The sequence below is a fragment of the Hemicordylus capensis genome, chromosome 2, assembly GCF_027244095.1.
Source record: "Hemicordylus capensis ecotype Gifberg chromosome 2, rHemCap1.1.pri, whole genome shotgun sequence".
NCBI classification, from domain to species: domain Eukaryota; kingdom Metazoa; phylum Chordata; class Lepidosauria; order Squamata; family Cordylidae; genus Hemicordylus; species Hemicordylus capensis.
Window position 1 is genome coordinate 399,788,509 of NC_069658.1, and position 20,060 is coordinate 399,808,568.

The window sequence follows — 20,060 nt, forward strand, 5'->3', positions numbered from 1 at the left end:
CTCACGCCCCAGTCTGTCTCTAAAGGATCCAATATTTACGCAATGGAATTTGCAAGAATGCAAAGATGTAAAAAACAAGGTAATGTACTGGGGGGGTGGAATCTTGGGATTTTTGTTGCTTTTTAATGAAACTTGGGGGCTAGGTGGGAAAGAGGAGCCACCATTCAGAAAAGCAGGCAAGAAGTTGGAGCTGCTTTGCCTTTCTCTTGCAGTGTTGCAATAAGTGTGACTGAGCAAAACACCTTTTGAAGAAAAAATTATGAAGAAGCAAGACAGTTCCTATAGACCTGCACATACCATATTTTGCACTGAGAGTCCTGGCACTTAAATTAGCCGAATGCACTACTTTTACACCAGAACACACTCAGGGAAAGCTGGAAACTTTTTTCCCTTTCCAAGAAGAGATTCTGAATAAGATACTTCCCAATGGCTTGCAGAGAGATCCCACATTTTGCATTTACAGTCCACTTAATTTACATTTTGCATTTACATTACACTTAAATCAGCGGAATGCACTACTTTTTACACCGGAACATACTCAAGGAATATCTACCCCACCCCTCCTCTAAGGGGGATATCTTACAGTGCTTACATGTAGACACAAAGAAGCACACACAGAGAAAGAGGGAAAAGACAAAGAGAAGATGGGGGAGAAAGAGCGAAACAGAGAAAGGAAATCCCCCCCACCTTTTCATTCTCTAATCCTCCTGCAAAACTGTAGGAGGATTGTTCCTTCCCCCCACCCAGCGCTTTGGTTTTTACATTTTAAAAAATGCAAACCAAAAGGCGACAATTCATGCTTGCTACAAGACTAACTCTCCTCCCAGGGAAGAAACAAAATTTACTGAAACCAAAAGCACACACAAATAATCCATATATTTTTACTGTCCATGGATTGAAGAAAGACAGAAACAGCATCAATCTCCCCCACCCTGCCTCCATTTTTTAAAAATGCAAAAACAAAAGCTATTGTAGGCGGGCGGGGAGGAAACTAAAACTACAGTTTTGCAGGATTGGAGAATGAAAAAGATAACAAATTTTCTCTGTTTTGAGCCTACTTTCCAGAAGGCTTACAAGATCACCCAGCATTTCGTGTGTCCCCCTATTATCAACTTTGCAATGCCTGGACCAATATAAACCAAATTGGGTACAGTTGTAGGGACACATAGGGACACCTCAATGGCATAGTTTGTGATTATGTCATCCACCCCAATTTAAGATGGCGGACATGTAAACATTTGAGGTGCAAGTGGGCTAACTTGTGAACCGCCTAACCAATTTGAACCAAATTTGCTACAGCTGTAGGGACACATAGGGCTGTCCCAATGGTGTAGTCTTTTTAATGATATAATCCACCCCAGTTCAAGATGGTAGTCACATAAATATTTGAGGTGCAAGTGGGCTAACTTGCGGAGCGTCTAACCAATTTGAACCAAATTAGGTACAGTTGTAGTGAGACACACACGGACACTTCAATGGCATAGTTTGTGTTGATGTCATCCACCCTGATTCAAGATGGCAGATGTGTAAACTTTTGAGGCACAGATGGAAATGGGTTGTGACTTGTGAACTGCCTAACCAATTTGAACCAAATTTGCTACAGCTGTAGTGACACATAGGGATGCCCCAATGGTGTAGTTTGTGATGATGTTTTCCACCCCAGTCCAAGATGGCAGACTTGTGAAGTATTGGGGTGCAAGTGCACTAACTTGTGAACTGTCTAACCAATTTGTACCAAATTTGGTACAGTTGTAGTGAGTGACACACAGGGACACCTTAATCGTGTAGTTTGTAATGATGTCATCCTCCCCCATCCAAGATGGTGGACATGTGAACCTTTGAGGTGCAAGAGATCTAACTTATGGACCTCAGTTTGAACCAAATTTAGTCCAGTTGTAGGGATAGTGAAAGAAAAGTAGGCAGATTAGTTCTTACAGGGACAATTTTTTTTTAAATCTGCAGAAGATCAGAGGAGGTGAGCTTTTGGCTGTTTATCATCTAGCCTCCTTTGCTGGACAGCGTGGAGACTCTCAGCTGCCTCCCCCACTCTTGGTCTGCTGGCCGGGACAACTCAGACCAGCACAGCACTGCTGACTGGGAACCTTCCTTCAAGTGCCTGAACTAACATCACCTGCAGGCACTGATTGATTACATCAGCCTTGCCTAGAGTCCTTCGTGAGAGGAAGGACCCTGGAGGCTTTATAAGGAAGGGGGCTGCCATAGGTGGCGCAGCCGGCAGTGCGGCCAGCCTGCAGGCGGCCGCCGAAGCCAGCCCCCAAAGGGGACCAGCCTTCGGTGTCGGGCTGAGGGTTGGGCTATACCATTTTTAGTTGGCTGTTTTAAGAGTTGTTGTAGTATGTGTGCCAGCTTTGTTATTGAGACTTGGTTGAAGATGTGTTTGGGTTTGTCTGGAGATGGGGAGACAGGGGCACCTTCGTGGAATGTGGGGCAGCTATTCCGGTGGTGGTGGGGAATAGAAGAAATAACATTGGCAGGTCAGCAAGCCATTTTAGGGGAAGGGGAGCCAGAAATTTAATAGCCGTCTCCCCTTCCGGCTGCCCTGTCAGCTCTTTGACTTTGGGGAGCACTGCCAACAACCCACATAGCCTTACCTTGTTCCTTTGCAATGCCAGATCGGTCCAAAATAAACCTGAAGTCATCCATGATTTGATCATGGATGAAGGGGCCGACCTGATGTGCATCACTGAGACTTGGTTGGGGGAGGCTGGTGGCCCAGTCTGGTCCCAGCTTCTTCCTCTAGGGTATTCTGTAGAGGAGCAGGGGAGGGGACATGGGCAGGGAGGTGGAGTGGCTGTGGTCTATAAGGATAACATCTCCCTTACCAGGATCCCTGTTAGGGTATCAGACCATATTGAATGTGTGTACTTAAGTTTGGGGACCAGGGATAGACTGAGACTTCTGTTGGTGTACCGATCGCCACGCTGCCCAACAGAATCCCTTACTGAGCTCACAGACTTGGTTGCGGAATTTGCGTTGGAGTCTCACAGACTTCTGGTACTGGAGGACTTCAATGTTCATTTCGGGATCAACTTGTCCGGGGCAGCTCAGGAGTTCATAGCAGCCATGACAACTATGGGCCTATCCCAAGCAGTCTCTGGACCGACACATATTGTAGGTCACACACTTGATTTAGTCTTTTATTCTGATCAGGATGGTGTTCCTTGGGTGGGGACCCCTGTGATATCCCCATTGTTATGGACGGATCACCATCTGGTTAAGGTTGGACTTACAACCACTTCCCATCTCTGCAGGGGCAAGGGGCCTATTAGAATGGTCTGCCCGAAGAGGTTATTGGATCCGGTGGAATTCCAAGAAGTCTTGGAGGGATTTAATGTTGGCTCTGCTGGTGATCCTGTTGATGCCCTGGTTGAGAATTGGAATATTTTGCTCACCAGGGCAGTAGACACGATTGCTCCTAAGCGTCCCCTCCGACCCACTTCAAAATTGGCCCCTTGGTATACGGAAGATCTACGGGGGCTGAAGTGGCAAGGTAGGCAACTGGAGCGCAAGTGGAGAAAGACTTGACTTGAATCTGACAGATTACAACATGCAGCACATCTAAAGATCTATGCTCAGGCAATATGTGTGGCAAAGAAGTGGTTCTTTTCTGCCCGTATTGCCTATGTGAGTTCACGCCCAGTGGAGTTGTTCAGGGTTGTGAGGGGACTAGTATCTGCCCCCCCCCCCGAACCAGAATTTGGAATCATCAGTTACCCGCTGCAATGTGTTTAAAGAATTTTTCATAGATAGAATCTCTCGGATTCGGGCCGACTTAGATGGAGACTCCACAATTAATTTGATGTCTGAATGGGAGGTGTCCAACTATTCCTCTTATGTGATTCGACTGGATCAGTTTCAGTTTGTGACTCCTGAGGATGTGGACAAGCTGCTTGGGGCGATGAGGCCTACCACCTGTTCTCTTGACCCTTGTCCAACATGGCTTGTTCAATCTAGCAGGGAGACTGTTGTAGTTGGCCTGGTGGAAATTATAAATGCCTCTCTGAGGGAAGGCAGGATGCCTCCTTGTCTTAAGGAGCCAATTATTAGACCACTTCTAAAGAAGTGTGCATTAGACCCCTCAGAGTTGAGCAATTATAGGCCTGTTTCCAATCTCCTATGGTTGGGCAAGATAATTGAGAGGGTGGTGGCCTCTCAGCTCCAGTCGGTCTTGGATGAAACTGATTATCTAGACCCATTTCAAACTGGCTTTCAGGCGGGCTATGGGGTTGTTGCTCTTCAAAATCTGAGCTTAAGTATGGTGTCCCTCAAGGCTCCATACTTTCTCCAATGCTTTTTAACATCTACATGAAACCGCTGGGAGAGATCATCAGGGGATTTGGAGCTGGGTGTTACCAGTACGCTGATGACACTCAGATCTATTTCTCCATGTCAGCCTCTTCAGGAGTAAGCATATACTCCCTAAATGCCTGCCTGGAAGCAGTAATGGGCTGGATGAGGGAGAATAAACTGAAGCTGAATCCAGATAAGACGGAGGTACTTATTGTGCGGGGTCAGAACTCTAAAGACGATTTTGATCTGGCTGTTCTAGATGGGGTCACACTTCCCCAAAAGGAACAGGTTCTCAGTCTGGGAGTACTTCTGGATTCACACCTCTCCCTGGTTTCTCAGGTTGAGGTGGTGGCCAGGGGTGCTTTATATCAGCTTCGGCTGATGCGTCAGCTGTGCCCGTTTCTTGAGATCAATGACCACAAAACAGTCGTACATTTGTTGGTAACCTCCAGACTGGACTTTTGTAATGCGCTCTACGTGGGGCCGCCTTTGTACGTAGTCTGGAAACTTCAGTTGGTTCAGAATGTGGCAGCCAGGTTGGTCTCTGGGTCATCTCAGAGAGACCACGTTTCTCCTTTGTTGATGGAGCTAGACTGGCTGCCAATAGGTTTCCGGGCAAAATACAAAGTGCTAGTTATAACTTACAAAGCCCTAAACGGCTTAGGCCCTGGGTATTTAAGAGAATGTCTTCTTCAGTACAAGCCCCACCACCCATTGAGGTCATCTGAGGTAGGGGTGTGCACGGAACCGCAGAGCTGCGGTCCGGCACTGTGGGGTGGGTTCCTTTAAGGGTGGGGAGGGTTTACTTACCCCTCCCGCCGCTTGTTCCCCTCCAGCGCGTGTATTTACTATAATAATTGGGGCGGCAGGATACTTCCCTGCCGCCCCTTGTCCCTCTGCAATGCCGCCTTAAAACTCACGCCTTAAAACTCCAATGCAATGCCGCCTTAAAACTCATAGCACCAAGCCAGCCTCCGCTCCGGCTCCTCTCCTCCCGGCGGCTCCCCCATCCTGAGCCGCCGCCACCCAGCAGCCACTGAGTGAGAGAACAGCTCCGCCAGGGAGGACGCATCGATGCGCCGACGCCCTGCGGCGCCCAGTCCACCCTCACTTCCAACTTCCATGCGACTTTCCCCCACATACAGAGTGGCTGCCTTCATTCTGCTGCTGGGCGGCGGCGGCTCAGGATGGGGGAGCCGCCGGGAGGAGAGGCGCCGGAGCGGAGGCCGGCTCAGTGCTGTGAGTTTTAAGGCGGCATTGCATTGGAGTTTTAAGGCGTGAGTTTTAAGGCGGCATTGCAGAGGGACAAGGGGCGGCAGGGAAGTATCCTGCCGCCCCAATTATTACAGTAAATATGCGCGCTGGAGGGGGGCAAGCGGCGGGAGGGGTAAGTAAACCCTCCCCACCCTTAAAGGAACCCCCTCCACCCAGACCGGACCGGCCAGGTCCGAACCAGTCCGGATGGTCTGGAGGCCTTTACAATGGCCTCTGGACTGGTCCGGACCCATCCCTAATCTGAGGAGGTCTGTCTCCAGTTGCCGCCAACTCGTTTGGTGGCTACACAGAAACGGGCCTTCTCAGCTGCTGCCCCAAGATTGTGTAATGCGCTCCCTAATAAGATATGAGTCTCCACATCTCTGGCAATTTTTAAGAAACTACTGAAAAGGCATCTCTTTAACCAAGCTTTCTCAGCTTTTTAAAACTTGTTTTTAAATTGTTTTGGCTATTTCATTGGTGTTTAATGATGTTTCAATTGTTAATTATTATTTTATATAGTTTATAATTTTTGTTTTGTTAATTGATTTTAATGGTCTTTTAATGTAAACCGCCCTGAGCATTTTGGAAGGGCAGTATAAAAATTTCATTAAAAATGTAAGTAAGTAAGTAATAAATAAATAAATAAATAAATAAATGCAAAAACAAAAGCTATGATGGGTGGGCAGAAGGAAACTAAAACTACAGTTTTGCAGGAGAATGAAAAAGATTACGCACTTTGTTTTTCATTCTTTCTCTCCTCCTTCTCTTTGTCTTTCCCCCCTTTCTCTGTTGCTTCTTTACAATATGTCTTTTCTTTCTTTTTTCTGTATAGCTTTGTGTGTGTTTGTTTCTCCATTCCATCCCACCCCCATTTTACACAAATAGAAAGTCTCTTTTCCCCCCTTTGATTTTAAAACTTGGCTCACTCAGTCAGATTACCAGTGAGCTGCTGTGGAAAACTGTTCAAACTAGAGAGGTAGGGGCGGAGCACATGATGCAACAAATGCTGAGTAGCCAATGGGCTTCCTGCTTGCAATGAGAAGGCAGATTCTGAAGCAGGAAAGCAAAGCCTTGATTGTTTGAGATGCTTTCCATCTTCAACCCATTTCCAACACCCAGGCAGTAGGTGTAGTGGCAGCGGCAGTAGCAGCCAGGAAGGGAGAGCAGTGGCTGGCTGGCTGGGTGATTTGGAGGCCCCGTAGAGACAGTGGGAGCTGTGAGGCCACAGACCTGGTCCCCAAAGTCCAGGGATAGGAATGCCAGTGCTTGGACAATTGAATAAAGTAATTTTAGTTTCAGAAGGGACACGCTTCTGATGGTAGGTCTTCACTCAGAAATAAGTTGACTTCCTCCCTTTACTTCATGTTTGCTCTTGAGGGCCATGCTAGCTGGCTGACAGTTAAAATCCCCACAGGAGGAGTCTTTATATCAGTGGTAGTTCTGGCTGTCTGAGCTTGGGCAGTTGGGCAAAGAGCAAACCCTCCCTGCAGCACCCCCTCTAAATCAATCGAGGACAGAAGCAGATCATAATGCCTGGGTCAAGAGGACAGGACTACTCCAGTCACACAGTTCTTCCTGTAGGCAGCTGGTGTGACGGTAGTTAGAATCTCACCAAAAAAAAGCCAGCACCACTAAAAGGGATTGCCTGTGGAAGGGGATCCTTAAGCATAAAAAGCCTACAAAAATAATGCGAATACAAAAACAATGTATTAAGAGCTTGAACAGTAACAGGAGGTCCTAGAGGTCCATTGCCAAATAAAAGGGATTGGCATGTTTTCCTACCTTTTCTTCTCGGGACACACCAGTTCCTCCTCCAGCATCTGACTCTTTGGGCTGCATTTCCAGCACAGTGCGGAAAAGTTTCTCTGAGGTGATAGTGAGGAAGCCAATCTCTGCGTTAGGATGAAGCCCATACAGGTAAGGGCTCTCAGGTGGCAGGTTCTCGTCAATATATTCATGATAGCCCTATAAAATGCATGTTATGCAGAATCTTAGTAGTTTGGAGATATTTCTTATTCCAGTCATGTAGCCCAAGCAGCACATCCTTACCTTCACACTGGCTTCTCATGAACCAAGCACTCATAACAAGTATTGTGCTTTTCCTATTTGCTTTGGCCATTTCCTTAGTTCTGTCTAGCTTCGTGTCACTTTTTCTCATAGCCAACTGCAATACTGCTTTTGTTTGTTCTAGTCTATCTTTCTTTGTTCTCCATGATGAATTCTGCAATTATTCCTGTTATCTCCCTTTCTCCACACCTTGTTATTATCTCTCATGTTGGAAATAACTTTTGTATAAGGGGCTGTGATCCTTCACTTTCTAGGTGGAATGATTCTCAGAACTGACAAAGTCACTTCTCTTGTCTCACCTTGTAATCTGAGTTGGGTGGTATAAGAAATCCTGGTGCCAGGAACATTTCTCCCTCAAGCATTTCCATACGGATATATTCACCCAAGTAGGTTCGACATAGCCTGCGGTCCCAGTCATCGGTGATGTGCCCCCCATACATGATCTCACCAAAGAGATATCGCAGGTCATCCCAAGGAACCTAGGGAGAGATGCTTAGGTCAGCATGGAAGAAAATGCAACACACATGGAAATTACACGAGTAGGAGGTGAAAATACCATCCTCCTGGCTGTTAAAAAGAAATCTGGTTTTTAATGCAAAGTAAGGTAACTCCAAAAACAGGAGCGGTTCAGCAATGCTTTTTATTAAAGGAACAACTTTGTACCTCATCACTGTAGAGAAAAATATTGAAAATGTGATTATTTCAAGCAGCCTGGATGAAGGGTAGCCACCAGGGGTGATCTTGTAGAAACCCGACATTACTTATCCTATGCTTGCCAGTGAAGACCAGGAAAGACTTTGGGATTCAAGAGGAAGACTTTAGTATCTTGATAGGGAATTTGAATGTGCTGATTAAGTGCTTTTCATTATTTTTACATGACATGTAATGGTGTGATCTACAAATCTCTCTCTCTCTCTCTCTCTCTCTAATATATATATTTGTCGTCCATAAACATCATCTTGTACTCTCATTCCAATACTGAAGGGGGGGGGCTATCAATTTGTGTGCAAATGTCCACTGTATTTTCTTTAAAATTCTTACAGTCTGAAAGGTTGTTCATAAGTATTGTTTTTCAAATATGTTTTACTCAATCCAGCCTTTTGGTGGTGTCACTTTTTTCCAAGCTTTGCTCTACAAATCCTTGTGTCAATTAAGAGGTAAAAAATCATCTTTTTCAGGACTTCCTCTTTCATATATCGAAAAAGGATTATCTTTAAGTCATAAGTTAGATCATAACCTGTTGTATCTTACTTTTGTAAGGTTGTAAACAGTATTTGCCCCAAAATTGATCACAAATGTCTGCCCCAACAGACCAACACCAACAATTATTGTATGACAAAATGACATATATACCACCTGTACTGTAATTTGTAGAGGATTTCCCTTAGTGAAATAGTGATAATTTGATTGATATCGTTTGTCCTCTGACTGGATTTAGAGGCTCCTTATCCCATTTAAGAATATAAACAGGTTGCTTACCTGTAACAGGTGATCTGGTAGTGATCCGTTGAATCCATAAGTAGATGGGTTCTGCGCCTGCGCAGGCACCTCTCGGGCCGACTAGGTAGCTCCTCGCGACGCCCAACCGCCCTTCTGCACGTGCTACTGATCACTACTTATACTGGGCGGTGGGCGTCTTCCGTTAGTTTTCTGTGCAGACCGCTTTGCAATCTGCTTCCCAATGTTCTGTCTGAGCCTCATACTTCTGCAGTGGGGTTGGTTTCTGGGCGGGTCTTATGGATTCAACGGATCACTACCAGATCACCTGTTACAGGTAAGCAACCTGTTTATCTGGATCGTGATCCGTTGATTCCATAAGTAGATGGGTGATTAGTTAGCTGCTCCCCTTTGGTGGCGGGTGCAGAAGGATGCCTTCTATGGCAACACCCTTTTCAAAACACTTCGCCCATATTCCGCCTGGCGCGCCATGCGGAGGTCCACTGCATAATGTTTTACAAACGTCTGCTGTGAAGACCAGGTTGCAGCCACACAGATGTCATCCATCTTAATGCCGGAAAGATGAGCTTCTGATGTCGAGTAAGCCCTGGTAGAGTGAGCTCTTACTGTCTTAGGTGGGGTAACCCCCTGCAGCCTATAAGTTAATAGGATCAGCTCCACCAACCAATGTGCAATACGCTGTCTAGACACTGGTTTTCCCTTACACTTGCCCTTGTAAGCCACAAACAGCTTATTTGTCTTTCTGAATTCTTTTGTCCCTTTCAAATAGTACAACAAACACCTGCGTACATCCAACGAGTGAAGCGCTATTTCCAATGTTGTCTGTGGGTCCTTAAAAAAGGTCGGCAAGACCACCTCCTGATTCAGATGGAACTCTGTGACTACCTTAGGGCGGAAACTAGGATCAAGCCTCATAACTACTTTATGTGGGTAGAACAGGGTGTAAGGCTTGTCTGCTCTCAACGCAGACAATTCACCCACTCTTTTTGCTGTGGTTATTGCTATGAGGAATGCAGTCTTAAGTGTTAGCAACCTCAGGCTAGCCTCATGCAGCGGTTCAAACGGTTGTTCTGTCAATGCCGAAAGAACCAATGACAAACTCCATTGCTCTAAAGGTTCCTTAAGCGGTGGGTACATATTATTCAGCCCCTTCATAAACCTTCTACATTCGGGATGTGTAAATACAGTCTTTCCATCCCATCCTGGGAGTTTAGAAGATAAAGCTGCCAAATGTACCTTCAAAGAAACATTTGCTAAGCCCCTTAATTTTAGACTTGTCAAATACAGCAAAACCTGGCGCACTGATGCCCGCTTTGCATTGAACTTATTTAATTTTGCAAATGCCCTAAACCTTCTCCATTCACATAAATAACTACGCCTAGTTGACTTCCGTCTACTATTCAACAGAATAGTTCTCAGAAGTTTATTCTCCACGCTGTTAATTTCAGTGTTTGGATTTCTGGGTGTAGTATCCTTCCCTCCGCCCGCTGTAGGAGATCCGACACTGCTGGTAGACGGTAAAAGTCTCCTCTGCACAGGCGAAGCAGCAGGGCAAACCACGCTTGACGTGGCCACCACGGGGTGATCAGTATGCAATTGGCCCTGTCCCTCAGAATCTGTGCCAACACCCGATTGAGAAGTGGTATGGGCGGAAATAGGTAAAGGAGTCCCCTGTTCCACACATATTGAAATGCGTCTCCTAGAGACCCCACACCTATCCCCGCACGAGAACAATATCTCTTGCACTTCTTGTTTCCCTCCGTGGCAAATACATCCACCGCGGGGGTACCCCAGAGACTGAAGAGATCTCTGACACACTCCAGTTTGAGTTCCCACTCGTGTTTCTGGTTGATCTGCGTGCTCCGACTCAGAGCATCTGCTATGTGATTGTCCACACCCCGGATGTGAATTGCCACTGGATAAATGGCATGCATGATGCACCAGTTCCACAATTTCATTGACAAGGTGCAAAGTGTTGGTGAGACCGTACCCCCCTGCCTGTTCAGATAAGCTATTGCTGTAGTATTGTCCAAGTGGATTTGCACCACAACCCCCCTCAGCTGGGGTTCGAAAGCCCTCAGTGCTAAGAACGCGGCTAACAGTTCTAGGTAGTTGATATGTAGTAGAGCCTGTTGAGGCGTCCACTGCCCCTGGGTGCAATCCTGGCCGCAGTGTGCTCCCCATCCCTGAAGGGAAGCATCTGTTGTGACCCACGCCGTCGGAAGAAGAGGCCGGAATGGTACTCCCTTTAAGAGATTTGCCTCTGTCCTCCACCACTGCAGTGAAGCAAGCACCTTCTTGGGGAGTCGCAGTAGCATGTTTTGGCTGTCTACATTGGGCCGAAAGTGGTCCAAGTACCACCGTTGCAGGGGTCTCATTCGAAGCCTTGTGTAACGTACGGTCGTGTTGCACGAGGCCATCAGGCCCAACAGCCTTTGCACGCTTCTCGCCCTTTGTGTAGGATTGGAGAAGAAGTGACTTGCCAATGAAGTGATCTGACTGCATCTCTCCCCTGGCAAGAACGCTCTCTGCTGTTCCATATCCAGGGTAGCCCCTATGAAGCTCAGTTGTTTCCTTGGTACCAAATTTGTTTTTTTTCCAGTTCACAGTGACCCCAAGGTCCTCCAAAAGATACAGGAGCATCTGTATCTGTGCTTCCAGTAACCTCCTGTCCTTGCTCACCAGGAGCCAGTCGTCCAGATACGGGTAAACCACCAGGCCTTGAGTTCGAAGGTAAGCAACTATTACTGCCACCACCTTGGTGAAAACCCTTGGGGCCGTTGACAATCCGAAAGGGAGGACTGCATACTGATATATCGCCTCCCCCACTGTAAAACGAAGATACTTCCGGTAATTCTCTTGGATGCCCACATGGAAGTAGGCGTCCTTCAAATCTAACGTTGCCGCCCACTCCTCCTGTTCCAGGAAGGGTAGAATTTCCTGCAACGTTGTCATTCGGAACTTCCGGGTGCAGACAAAATCGTTGAGGTCCCTCAAGTCCATGATTGCCCGAATCCCTCCATCCCGCTTGGGTATTTGAAAATAGCGGGAGTAGAATCCGGTCAACCTCTCTGCCCACTGCACTGGAGCAATCGCCCCTTTTTCCAATAACACCTTCACCTCCTCTTCCAGCACTGGTGTTGACTTCGTGAAACGCAGGCCTGAGAACGGGGGCTGGGTTGTGAACTCTATTGCATAACCCGTTTCCACTATTCTCAAAACCCACTTGTCCGAAGTTATGTTGTGCCACGCTATAGCATGGCTTGCCAGTCTGATGGATGGGCTGGCAACTACAGGGCCGATGACAGTGGTCCTGGCAATTGATCTTAAATGCAGTGGGCTGACAGAGTAATCAAAAAGATTGCTTTGTACTTTCTTTGCTGTTCCTAGCGCTTTGGTTTTTGTTCTTGATGTTGTTGTTGAAGCCCCTTGGTCGCTGATAGGGCCTATTCTGCCTCCTATAATCTCTCCTATCCTGATAACGGTATGCACGCTGTTTATTATAACTGTACGTGCGAGTACTAGGCGCTGAGGTAGGTGCCATAAACGTTTTTGCAGTGAATTTAGATTTTTTTAGAGTCTCCATAGTGGCATCTGTGGTCTCGTGGAAAAGTCCCTTTCCATCGAAAGCCAGGTTCTCCACCCGGTCTTTCATGTCCCCCTGGAGCGATGTTGCGCGCAGCCAAGCATGGCGCCGCATTGTGACTGCGGTCACCATGGCCCTTGACTCTGTCTCTGCCAAGTGCTTGAACGTGCTCAGTTGCTGTTTTGTCACCGACGTTGTCTTGTCAAACACCTCATGAAGTTTCACTTGTAGCTCTCCTGGGGACATTGATGTTGAATCATGCAGCAAGTTGTCCCACAGCAGATGGGTGTACCGAGCCATACAAGCTGCATAATTTGCTATTCGTATAGCTAGGCTCGATGTGGCGTATAATCTACGACCCAAAACATCTATCTTCCTCTCCTCCTTGTCCGCAGGAGTTGTATGCCGGCGGCTGCCTTTTGATGTTGACGCGCAATCCACCACCATGGAGTTAGGATCCGGGTGGCGTAACAGGTACGTATTCTCTTCATCAAGGATCCTGTATAAGTTTTCTATGCGCTTTGATGTCGGATTAGCCGATTGTATGCTGTCCCATGCTGATTTAGCCGCCTTGGCAATGGCAGGGATCATTGGTAGAGAAACAGGGTGGGAAGATTTCGACTGAAACATCATGTTGTACACAGGGTCAGCAGACTCCGTTTCAGGTAGTTGCAAGTCCAAACCCAATGCCTCTGCCATTTCTCTGATTAGGGAATGGTAGGCCTTGAGTTCTTCTGTTGGGGATCTTGATAAACGCGGTGGAACCTCAGATGAAGGCTCCACCTGCCGACTGGCGTGATCTGAATCTGAATAGTCAGACTCAAAATCCCGTTGCGTTGAAGTTGGAGACGATTCCTTGGATGAAGGACTTGGAGGAGGCGGGGTGCTCTTTCTCTTTCGCTTTCCACTAGGCTTGTCCTGTGGCGCCCTCACAGGCACAGCCTGCTCCTCCCGGGGGGTGTCTTGTACACCTTCTCCATTCCCAGGTGCAGGTGACACATCACCTCTCACCTCCGGTTGTTGTAGGGCAGGTTGCATGGCCTTCCACCTTAGGTACTCCGCATAGTCATGCGGCAAAGAATGTCTGAAACCACAAGTGTGCTCAGGCTGTGAAGTGGGGTGGCGTATACTCCCATCCGCGACGCCTGCCAATGGTTGCACTACAGCCATGGGTGATTGAAGTAAGCTCTCAGCCGCAGCCCTTGGGGAAAGTGATGGAGTCTTAGGAGGTGGAAGACTCTCTACCGCTTCCTCATCATCCTCTTCATCGTCCAATCCTGCACTCAGGAAACCCTGAAAAGTGGACTCCGCTGGAGTGTTAGGGCCAGAGTCCATCAACTTCCTGAGAGCCGAAGTTGCGCTCCCATCAGAGCGTTGGCTACCTTGTTGCCTTGGGGTTGATGGAGATGGCTGTGGTGTATGAGCTGGCGACAGTGAGTGGCGCCTTCTCAGATGAGAGTCCTCACTCGGCCTCGATGTCGAGGAGGCTTTAGTCTCGCTCGCCTTCGATGTCGAGGGTGTCGCAGCCAAGCGATCCTTTCCTCTTTGCTCTCCCTTCGATGTCGAAGGCTTCGATGTCGAAGGCTTCGATGTCGAAGGCGTCGATGTCGAAGGCTTCTTCGATGTCGATGCCGGAGGAGGCTTCGATGTCGATGCTGACGGGGTGCGCGTGCTCTGCGAAGCCGTAGCATCCGCTACTGGACTAGAAGCTTGCACCGATGACGGTGAAGGGGTCTCACGCCTATGTTCACTCCGATTAGAGTGCCCCGTACCGGCAGCTTCCGCAGCCTCCTGACGAAGCCTCTTTTCTCGTCGCTTCTGTTCCTTAGAAGAGATCTGCAAGGGTCTCTTAAAAGGTGTAGCGGTGGACACGGTTTTAGACTGTGAATCTACAGCTCCGTGTACCTCCCTCCCCGATGCCGATGTCGACAGTGTTTCAGGTCGAGGGGTGGGAGGGCGCAGCGCGTCTTCATACAGGGCCGCTCTCAGACGCAGAGCTCGGTTTGTCCTCGTCTGCTTAGAGAAGGCACAACAGATCTTGCAAGCCCCTGTGTTGTGCTCCTCTCCTAGGCATAGCAGACAGGAATCGTGGTGGTCGGTGGAGGGCAACTTAGCCCGACACCTCACACATCTCTTGAAGGTCGTTTTTGTCTCCATTTCTCAAGCGTTTGTCGTTAACAGTCCAAGGTCAATCCAAAAAATCCGTCCGATCTTTCTCCAAAACTAGTCCGTAAAGCCTTATTCCAGTCCAAAACACAGTCCAAAGTCCAAATAGCCGATAATATCCGTCAAGAAAATAAAATACTCTTTGCTACCGAGGAGCCCAAACGAGGTCTGAACGCTATGGCGGTCAAACAGAAACTAACGGAAGACGCCCACCGCCCAGTATAAGTAGTGATCAGTAGCATGTGCAGAAGGGCGGTTGGGCGTCGCGAGGAGCTACCTAGTCGGCCCGAGAGGTGCCTGCGCAGGCGCAGAACCCATCTACTTATGGAATCAACGGATCACGATCCAGATCTTTAAGTTCAATTGGGTTTGCCTTTTGAGAACAAGTGGTATCAGCCTACTATAATTCCTTTCCTTTTATCAACTTTCAACATATATTCTGCTCAGTTTTCCACTCAGCCCACCATGCTCTTAATCAAAATCAACATTATATTTCTAATCTGGAGATGCTGAAAAAGAATTGGCCTTTCCCCTTACATTATATTCAAGATCTCTTGGTAAGGCAAAATCTTACTCTGTTTCAACAGACTAGGGGCTGGTTCCGATGACTGCTGGCCCCACCACACGATCAGGGTAGGGATGCACTGACAGTGCGCCTGCCCTGATGCCACTAAAATACATTCTCCCTCACTGCTGGGGTGTCCTTTAATAATGTGGAAAGGGTGATAATCCAAAATGCCCCCAAAGGCTCTCTAAAACCCTCTTTAAACAGGGCTTTGTAGCACTGTAGAGGGGCAATTCAGATCAAAGCCCCTCTCATGCATTTAAAGTCCTTTAGTGATGTCAGGGCAGGTGCATTCTCAGCACATCCCTGCCCTGATAGTGTGATTGCCACTGTACCTGACCTGAACGCTTGTCTGAACCAGCCATAAAGTCTGATCCATTGAAAGACATCTCCCAGCTCAGGCAATTCTTGGCTTATTTCATTCCAGAATACTTGCATTAAAAGGGAGAGGTCTGGACTTTACTTAGCTGTAAATGCATACCATACACCCAGTAAGTCAACAACTAAACAACTAAAATGCATCTTGGTCATCTAAGCTTTATACAGTAGCTTTATATAGCTGTGATCGTATACTAGGGAAATTCTGTGAGTTTCCAAATGCAAGAGGTCTTGGTCTCCTCAGACAGCAGTAGTCCTAAGTTGGAATGTACAGCCAGTTTTGCTCTGACAAAGGGTGCCCCTGCTTGCAGAGTCCTCAGGAGCACAGGAACAAAAAATGAGACTCCTTGCTGCAACAGTAAGCTGCTCTGTTCAGGATTCCTCTATCCCGAACCCCTACAATTCTTCTCCCACTGAAGAATTAGAACAGTCGTTCTCCATTCCCCAAAGATCATGGTTGACCAAGTAAGCAATTCATGGAACAGATAACTGAGGAACGACTGCTTAACAGTTGCTATGCCATGCAAATCATTTACCAGCAAATCCTTACCTTCGCATTTGCTTCCAGGTAATTATACAGCACATTGATGGAAATAGTGAGATCTCCATTGTTAAATGGATAAGACCTATTCCAGCCTTGAGCCCCAAATTTCCGCCTTTCTGCCACCACTGCATGGAAGTAGCAGAGGGCAAAGAGAATGCACTTGAATTCAATTTCTTTGGTGCACATTTCCAGGGTATCCTAAAAGAGAACAAGTAAAGCAATCCTACTATATGTTTACACAAGGCAGAATATAATCCTTTAAATGGTGGGATAAACAGAGACTGAGGCTATTGGTCCAGAAGCAGACTAGGGGCTTGTGCGAAATTACGTTCAAACTGTAACTACATATTACCACACAGGGAAGTTCTGCCCTATGCAACTGACTGTTGGCACAGATTAAATATTTTCTCAGAATTGGTTAGGCATAATATTTGTAGAAAATATCTGTGACTGTTGAAAGTCAGATACTAGGAGCCAGTAGCAATCCCAAAGTAGAAGGAAGAAACTGGTGCTGGAGCCAAGAGCAAATTCCAGCTGCGATTCAGGCATGGTCTCTATGGATGAGAGCAGCACCATCTTGTATACTGTCCCTTCTCCCTAGCTTCTTTTCATTGAGTTCTTTTCTTTTTGTCTCCAATTTCTCCATCACTTGGCTGACACATCTCTTCAGGCAAACTTTGTAGTTATCTAGTAGTTTTTATGGGCAGAATTTTTTAATATGTTTGAATTGTTAAAATTTCTTGGGCTGTTTTATTGTTGTAAACTGCCTAGAGTCTTTGGTAGTGGGCGGTATACACATGTTAAATAAATAAAATAAAATAAAATACCCCCTTCAGATTGGCCAGGATCATCATTGCTCAAAAAGACATACACGATCAGAATGTTATTAAAATTTGGACACACTATTCTTAATTTGCTTAAGATATTTTGCTTGAAGAAGCAAACAGAATACACCAGGCTTACCAGCATCTAACCAGATGATGAAAAGGGCTTATTTATGAACTTGTTTTGGCCCAAACAATTTTGTTAGACCACAATAGTCACAATCTTCGAAGCCTAGGCTTCTGTTTGTTGTACTCTGCCCTACCACCACTGGAAAATATATACATGCCTAAAAATATCCCCAGAGGGGAAAAAAAAGATAATCTAAACTGAAAGTGAACAAAAACCATATAATATGGGCATAAATATGAACTAGAACTGGAGTAGGCAGTTTTCAGCTCTCCAGCTGCTGGTGCCTACAACTCCCATCATCCCTGGACAAAATAAATTGTGAATGGGGATGATGGGAGTTATACACAACAACATAACAGCTGGAGTGCTGAAGGTTGCCTACCCCGGAACTAGAATATTCAGAAGAGAGGCACAGACTTAACATTTTTTTAGCCAAGGCATTGCTAGTATTTCCAAGGAGATAAGGAAAACTCCTTGCCGTTCTTGTATTTGTGACTGAAAATATACAGTCTTTATAGACTGAATAGATGTCTGCTTACCTGTGTAAAGAGATCCAGGGCTTTATGTAAATTGGCGTACATGCCTGTTGGAGGCTCATTGGTGATTTTAATGGCATTTTCCAGGAGTCCCTGAGGGATAATGTGAGAGTCTGCTGAGGGAGCAGGCTCGGCACTCATGAATACTCGGTAATCACCATGGCTGCCGGTGCTGTATCGTTCAACCTTCTTATCCAGTGTGCCCAGCCACTTGGCTACTAGATGTATGTTCTGCAGGGTACATAGAGAGAGTTCACACAACTTCCAGTAGTAACTACTGGTTTGCTAACACATTTTATTTAAATTATGAATGTAAGCAAAGCATGGAGCCAGTACAAGAGAGTAGACAAAGCTCGAAGGTGTAATCAACAGGAAACCCATTGGCATTATAATACCTGAAGAATGACCCAATGTCCCTGTACTGCAGCCACATCTAGAGCATTTTCCGCCACAACCTCTTGTCCTTGTCCGAGGGATACATTGTGGATTTTCCCATTGTCGATAGTGAAGCCAAGCTTTTGACCTAGGAGAATAAAACACTACATGCTCTTCCATTGTCTGGTTTCGTTTAAAGCCATTTCTATGTGTTATTTATTTAATGTATATTGCCCTAAGTAGAGAATCTCAAGGTGGTTTACAGCAAGTAAAAAGTAATCAAGAAGACATTAAAACATATTAAAAAATCATAAAGCAGGGATATAACAGCAGAAGTAAAAGATGTTAAACACTCATGGAAGATACAAATCCAGGAAAACAAAAAGGTCTTTGCCTGCTGCAAGAAAGACACCATGTGGGTGCCAGGCAAGCCTCACATGGAAGACTATTCACCACAGGTCGCAATAACTGCTGCACAAGGCCATTTCTCCAGTTGCTAACTGCCTCACCTCATATAGGAGTGGGGGGCACCTGATGAAAGCCCAGGCCTGTCCTTAGGTCCGAGCGACCAGGGCAGCAGGGGAGCAGCCCGCCCTGCAAAAATTGACCTTCCTCCCCTCTCCGAGCTCAGCCAACTTGTAGAGCTGCAGCCTGCAGGAACTGCACGCAAGCTAGCCTGCTATCCAAAGGCCCCCTGCACAAGAGGAGATGCTGCTACAGCTCCCTTTCCGGATGGACTCTCAGCTGTTCAGTGGGTGGGCATGGCTTCCAAGGGCTTATCTGCTGGAGCAGGCCTCCCTGAAGGCCTCCCAGTTTCTTGAAGCCCTCCCCAGTCCCTGAAGCTCCCCAGCCAGGAAGCAGACTGGCCAGCACTGGCTGCCCACCAGATCACTGTGCACACCCTCTGCAATCCCTGCCCTACAGCCCTGGGATGTGCAGAGGGCTTGTGCCTTCCTCCTCTTTCTCAGAGCCAGCAATGGAAGGTATGGGATTTCCCTTTTTTCATAATTCCCCATCCCCTTATATGGCTTCCTATAGGGCTTTGATATCGGGCACAGATATAGGGCAGGGTGGAAGAGCTCTGAATGTTGAAATGGAATTGGTTTGGACAAATGACAAATTGTTTGTTCTTATCCCCTGCTCCCCTAAAAATATATTTCCCACAACTTATCTCTAGAGATAAGGTCAAATGCGTACTTTAGATCTATAAACGCAGTAAATAGGGCCTCCTTGGAAGTAAAAATATATTTAAAACATCCTTTAAGTGGCTTGTTTCATGACTTTTAATAAATTTTCCTACAGCAGTAAAGCTGCCAGAAACACTTCTATCCATAGAGTATTTCACAACTACCAGTAGTGAAAGTAGGGCTTACAGTAAACATCTAAATAAACTTTATTTTATTTGTATATGTACAGTGCTCAAGTTGGTTTGCAATCCAGAACTGTGAAGCAAGGGGCATGTGTTGTGCCTTTAACTTTCCCCCCTTCTTGACCCCTAGCCAAACAGGCATGGTTTCAAGCGGTGGTTTCCTTATATTTATTTAGCAAGGAGAAAGCAATAGCCTCTTTTCATTGCAGCATAGCATCCCTCCAGTGGCTGTTGCTGGTGTGTTTCTTTTTAGATTGTGAGCCCCTTTGGGAGAGAGAACCATCTTCTCATTTTTTGCTATGTGAACTTCTTTGAGAAACCTTTTGTTGAAAAGCTGCTATAAATAAATAAATAAATAAATAAATAAATAAATAAATAAAATAATCGAAAACAACCCCACATACAAAACACTGTAGTACTCAAACCTAGAGGTTACCAGAGCATGAATAATTGTGCCCAAACTATTGTGGGCACTTATTAGAGAGAGACCACCA

The 20,060-nt window shown here is 46.5% G+C and overlaps 1 protein-coding gene across 8 annotated transcripts in view; it reads right to left on the reverse strand.

Annotated features, from left to right (window-relative positions):
• The window catches only part of DNAH17 (dynein axonemal heavy chain 17), a 279,399-nt gene that overhangs the window by 11,204 nt on the left and 248,135 nt on the right, over positions 1 to 20,060 (reverse strand). For all 8 annotated transcript variants that reach the window (XM_053296349.1, XM_053296348.1, XM_053296346.1 and 5 more), the window contains 5 exons: positions 18,218 to 18,345; positions 17,826 to 18,053; positions 16,339 to 16,530; positions 7,935 to 8,114; positions 7,351 to 7,533 (listed from right to left, as the gene is read on the reverse strand). In XM_053296349.1, the coding sequence (XP_053152324.1) occupies positions 7,351 to 7,533; positions 7,935 to 8,114; positions 16,339 to 16,530; positions 17,826 to 18,053; positions 18,218 to 18,345 (911 nt within the window). The remainder of the gene's footprint in view (positions 1 to 7,350; positions 7,534 to 7,934; positions 8,115 to 16,338; positions 16,531 to 17,825; positions 18,054 to 18,217; positions 18,346 to 20,060) is intronic.